General features: G+C 39.2%; 1 protein-coding gene across 1 annotated transcript; it reads right to left on the bottom strand.

The window, feature by feature from the left end:
• Positions 1–624: 624 nt before the first annotated feature.
• npbwr2b (neuropeptides B/W receptor 2b) lies at positions 625–5508 on the bottom strand. Its single transcript, XM_035656084.1, has one exon. The coding sequence runs from the start codon at positions 4615–4617 to the stop codon at positions 3601–3603; it is 1017 nt and encodes a 338-aa protein (XP_035511977.1). The 5' UTR covers positions 4618–5508; the 3' UTR covers positions 625–3600.
• Between the last annotated feature and the right edge of the window lie 468 nt (positions 5509–5976).

The following is a 5976-nucleotide window of genomic DNA, read 5'->3' as shown; positions in this document are numbered from 1 at the left end:
CAAAGATGCAGCGGAGGCCAGATTCGAACCAGGGCCTCTGCGTTAAGGACTGTGATTTAATATGTGGTGCTCGGATGCCCCAATTTGAATTCATATTAAAAAATATTGATTAAAGCAGCTGTTAGTGTAAGTATATTAATATTATCCTATTTATTTTGATTCTTACTTTGATGCATCCATCTTACTGTTAACCAGCCACTCACTCTTCTGCCCTGCATCATCTCCCTGGTTATAGCCAGTGTACATCTGCTCAGCAGTATATCATGGATGTAACAGGCTATAGTTGAGATTGAATCTGTGACCTTTCGCTGACAAGAGGCTCTAACCACTAATCCATCATGCTGCCCTTTAACTGATAGCGGATGTAGTCGCCCATGTAAAGAATCTCTCTGGTGACCCTAACACCAACTAGATGATACTGATAATAACAGTGCTCTTCCTTTTCACAACATCTGGGAGTTATAAAGTTATAAAATATTAAGAAATGAGTACCAGAAGTAAGAGTACCAGGGGGGGAAATAAACTTATATTTATTATTTATTGATAGACATTAAATATATTCTAAAATACACAAATAGATGACATCATGCCATTATTCTTAATTACAGGCTGCATAAAAGACAATGATTCATAATCTTCAACTCAAATTTTATATAATTTCTCATATGTGTGACACAAGTTCTACTTTGAATATTTGACTATACATCGCTGTCACTATACATTCTGTACAGTTAAATGGAAAAGACTGAACTATTTACAGCAGTACATACAGAATGGTTTCTGTTGTTGCAGTCAGGGCCATACAGACAAAGCCTTTGTAGAAGCAAATTTATGTCACATGCTTGCTTAACCTCTGTAAGCTGCTGTCATCTCCAACAGGGAGTGTTGGAGAAAAAGGTTTTTGCTGATTTTATAGCCATCAAAGGCTGAAAGGAGTTACACTGGCATTGTGTTTCATGATTTACAACATTTATAAAAAAAAAATAGTCAAATACACCCAAGGAAGTAAACTGTCTGTTACACTATAATGTTAAATTGTACAACACTGAAGACAGAAACATAACTTAAACCTAGAAGATTAATGCTGGATAAATGAGCGCAAGAAGTAACTTCTTCAACTCTACTTGACTGATGGACTGTTCTTCCTCCATTACAAATTTGAGAAAAGTGTGTAAGATGACACACAGACACATATCAGAGTATTTCTGTTTGATAGAATGAAACGGGCTTTAAAAGACCATCACATACTATGAGTTAATTGCCGCAATACACAGACACAAAATGTAAAAATATTTTATTATCATTATTTAAAGGAAATTACTGTAAAATGAAAGTTGAAATCAGGAGTTTACATGGCTAGCAGGTAAGCAGGATGTAGCAGGTTTGTTACTGCTGAGTTAATGCTGCAAACTGGCATCGATGAGGTTTTTTGAAATATAATGCTTTACCCATCAATCAGAAAAACTGGTTACGCAAAGTTAGAATTGTCATTGTGGAAATCACCTGTAAATTTGGATCTTGCATGTGCTTGAAAGCTGCACACAAAAAAGTGTCATGCAATAGACAATGATGGTTAAAAACAATTAAATCATTATTTAATTAAGAATACATCAAATAAATGCATATAAGTCCTACAAATCTCCAGCAAATCTCCCCCTTATCTTACCAAATCACACTTAAAGTCTTAGAGAAGACATTAAAAATTTTTCGTTTTACAAGTATCCTGATATTGTGATTTTACATAGTGAAGCCTCAAACACGCCCCTCGTTTTTATGCTGTGCAAACAATACCATCATGTTTTCAGTGTCTTCATGATTTTAACTGTGCAAAACAAACTCTGTACTATACCACTGAATAGAGATAGATGCTAAGTTTCTGCAGTATGTGAATGTCATTGGATTGCACATATTTTTACTGTCAGATACCAAAAGATGCTAAATATCCATGAAGTGAAAGGAGAAATTGTACATAATCTTTATAAATGTACATGTCACAGACACTGGAACAAGCGGTGAGGAAATGTGTAACTCCCTTCATTAATGGTTTTGCACAAAGTCTGTAAATGGCTCTGGCCGCATTTTCAGCTAATGCCGCCCTGTTGACAACAGGGGGCAACAAAAGCTCACAACAAAATAGAGACGAGCAATGCAGATTCCATTTTACATAGCCCTCCTGTCCCATGCCTGTCTTACATCAGGCCTACAGTACTGTTGTCAGGGTTGGTGAGGTTCCTTTTTCATTTCTTAAGTGGTACATATACATTCTGTAAAAAATAATGTGTACCAAACACATTGTTCATCCAAACAGTGCCTTCATTTAAAGAGTCTATGCTTCAACATTTTCATTGTTCGGATCGTATTTTGCAAATGGATCTCTGTAACCTGCTTATTTACCTGAAAAACAGAACTCTAAAGCCTCATGTGATCTACAAAACATATAATTTGGTTCAATTGAGATTACTTTGCTCAAAACACAACATAATTTAAAGGCAGATTAAGTGTTTGCATACAATGATCAAACAATATTTCAATATGTCATCCCACCAGGTTTGATTTTACAGGTAAACTTTTTTTTCATCCAGTTTTGGTAATGGATAACAATGAGCAATTCATAACTAAACACCCTTAATCTCCTGACATGTATCCTGTTAACCTCCAACCCTGACTATTCTCATAACGTTGATGAGACTGACAGCATGCCAATCAGTGACACTGTGTTGAACTCTATTTTCTCCACACAGCAGATGTTTGACCCCTCAGAGGTGTTCCTCCGTCCTCTGAGTCCAGATGGAGTCCAGAGAAGGTCACAACTGTTTACAGCGACCCATCTCAACTCGCTGCCTCATAATTGGATTTTTTACCGTCATGGAAAAAGCTCTGACAATTTAATTTGCAGTCTTCACTTGGAAAACAATCAGATTTCATGGCCAGTTCTTCAGACACGATGATGATGGGCAATTCTGCCGACAGTTATAGTATAACAAACTGTTGGTTCTTTTTAATTCCATTATTGTTCTGTATGTCACTGTTATTTTTCATTCTCTATCGCAATATTGCCCATTTCTGTCAACTTTCAATATTCTCATACTGTGCTCTCAGACCCATAAAAAGCTGCACTAGGCAAATTCAGTAAAAATACAACAGTCCAGCTGTGACAAAGAAAACCATGCCTTCTCTCATAAGAGGCTTCAGATTTATTTGTGCTAACAAGATGATATATTTTCCGGCCACAGGAATTGAATTTAAACTGAGGAGTGAGACTCAAACAGCTCTGTCTAGATGAAGCTGGAGTCCTCTCTCATCACTTTGGTTTGCTGTAGTATAAAGCATTTACGTTTTGTCACATTAAGAATGTGGTGTGCAGTTTACATAATTTTACATTTTACACATATTAAAGATAAATAAAAAGATAGTTATCTCTATCGATAGCTATCATGTGCAAACAATGTACAAGGTTGCCTAGTGCAGCTTTAACAAACCAATCAAATCTGACTTCTGCTTTGATTTGAGTCAATCTTTCCCATCCCATTTTTTCGTCACAGTCTGTCCTGACGTAGTAAGTCTCTGTAGACTACGTAGACTCTATCCTACGTCACATATTCAGGCCGGTCTACATTCCAACATCTTCTTGAAGGCTTTCCTGAAGCTGTCATCCAGGAAGGCGTAGAGGAAAGGGTTGAGGCAGGAGTTGGCGTAGCTCAGGCTGGTTATGAAGTAGGAGATCCCAATTAGCAGCGGTGTGGTCCTCAGGTCCGTCGTCAGAGCCACAATGGTGCTGAGGTGGAACGGCGTCCAGCAGAACAAGCACACAGCCAAGACAATAAACACCATGATGGTGACTTTCTTCTTGGCCTTGTCCAGCGCCTTGGCATTGCTGTTGAGCCGCATGTTCCTCAGCTTGTAGAGCATCATTGTGTATAAGATACAGATGGTTGAGACTGGAATGGCAAAGCCCAGTATGAGCGTGTAGATCCGGCTCGCTTTGAACCACAGACTCTCAGGGCTGGGGAAGCTGAGCACGCAGCTCTTCCTCTCATCATTGGGGTTGATGTAGACACCAGCGAAAACAGTGAAAGGCATGACAATGAGAATAACGAGGATCCAGACACACAATGAGATGATTTTGGCTGCTCGGTACGTGCGGTAAGGCATGCGCTTGGATCTCACCGTGGCCAAAACAACCAGGTAGCGGTCAATGCTCATAACTGTTAGGAAATAGATACTGGAGAAGATGTTGTAGTGGTCAATGCTAAGGATAACTTTGCACAAAACCTCACCGAAAGGCCAGTAGTGCAGCAAGTGTTCGGCAATGTTGATCGGCAACACCAAAGTAAACAAATCATCAGCAATGGCCAAGTTCAGGATGAACATATTAGTTACTGTTTTCATCTTGGGGGCTTTGAGGATCACGTAGATGACAGCCGTGTTGCCTGTCAGTCCCACTGCGCAGATTACAGAATAGATGACCGGTAAAATGACGTAAAGGTCAGCATAGAAGGGAAACTCAGGGGGAAGCGTGCAGTTCAGGTTAGTGTGGTTCCCTGACGTGAGGGAGTAGAAGTCCACAGAGTCGTTGCAGACTGGCGGTGCACCGCCCGGGATAGACATATTCTCCATGTTTGAAGAGAAAGTGAAATGGACGTTGGCAAACTAAGAGTCTCTGAGCATTGTGAGACAAATATCCACAGATAAATAAATTATTAATTAGTTGATTAGAGAAAGATTTGTTTCTTTGTCTTCCTTTTTTGATATCTTCTCACATAGGATACATCAGTTATAGTCCATAGTATCACTGGACAGGAGCTCTGCCTCTGACCACTGGCAGATAACTGAGAAGAGAACAACAGTTCCCAATCTGAGGTCTAGGCACCACCAGCAGGTCACTGAGAAGCTCCACTAGTTAATTTTAGGTCAGTTATTTTAGATGTTTCAGTTTCTGGGATGTTACGAAAATGTAGGAACTATGTCAACTACTCTCATGTATTGTTATTTCCCCTATTTACTGTACAGACAGTTAGATGATACGAAACCATACATAAATAATAATCTTGACGGATTAATTTTCTCCACAAAAAAATCTCACCCTAGGAGGGTTCATCCGCGGTAAAGTGTCCTTGATGTGAAAACGCTCCAGACGCCCAGCTTCATTCTCACTAAATGAGCGGTCCCCTATCAAGTTTCTTTCAAGGTTGGTTTTCCATTTCCAAGTCTTTAAAAACATTTGGCACTTTGTTTATCTCCACGCGGGTTCACTCTGTCACTTTTCCTTTATGAAGTCGGCATGAAAATGACATCTTGCCGATGTTGCGTTTGTCTTATATCCTTGCCCTCCTCCTCTGATTCTCTCCTCCCCCGGTGCCGACGATTTAAAATTAGTTTTAAAGGTTGAACGTGTCCACGATAAGGTTTACGATGGTTATTTATGGTTTCGGGTGGTGGTGTTTCTTCTTGATGCTTCCTGTGCGCTTTGGAGACGGTGCCAGTGTTTTACGCACGAGTGGCGCATCTCGAAATCTGCACAACAGAGAGATATGGACATCAATTAGTTGCCTTACACACATTTTAAACATCACTGGAGAGAGTAAACGTTGCACCAATTAAAGTACATCCAATCTGTGTCATTACAGGCTGTTGACAACGTCCAGGCAGAACTGGATCACACTTCCGCTAACGGATTTTTCTCTTTCTAAATAACTATCATGAATACATACAACAAACAAAACTTTGCATATTAAAGCAACACGATATTTATCCGTGCATCATATTTTCTGTGTAATTGTGTGTGGGGCACAAGTAAAAAACAAAACAAACAAAAAAAAAACGTATAGTGTATATGCAAAAAAAACCTTTTGTAAAAGTTCTGTCCTGGTGTAACCACATTCATGTATGTAAGACTTACGTTATAATCAGTCGATGACAAATCACAATTTCACAGATATTAAAGAGCATAAAGTGAGTTCATGCGGGTTTACCCTC

Source organism: Morone saxatilis, unplaced genomic scaffold (genome assembly GCF_004916995.1).
Source record: "Morone saxatilis isolate NCDOM2014 unplaced genomic scaffold, NCSU_SB_2.0 Contig15, whole genome shotgun sequence".
In the NCBI taxonomy this organism is placed as follows: Eukaryota; Metazoa; Chordata; class Actinopteri; family Moronidae; genus Morone; species Morone saxatilis.
This window is presented reverse-complemented; position numbering and strand designations above follow the sequence as displayed.

What these genes read in the sequence shown, in the direction of transcription:
- npbwr2b (XM_035656084.1), bottom strand. Translation starts at nt 4,617, where the DNA reads ATGGAGAATATGTCTATCCCGGGCGGTGCACCGCCAGTCTGCAACGAC.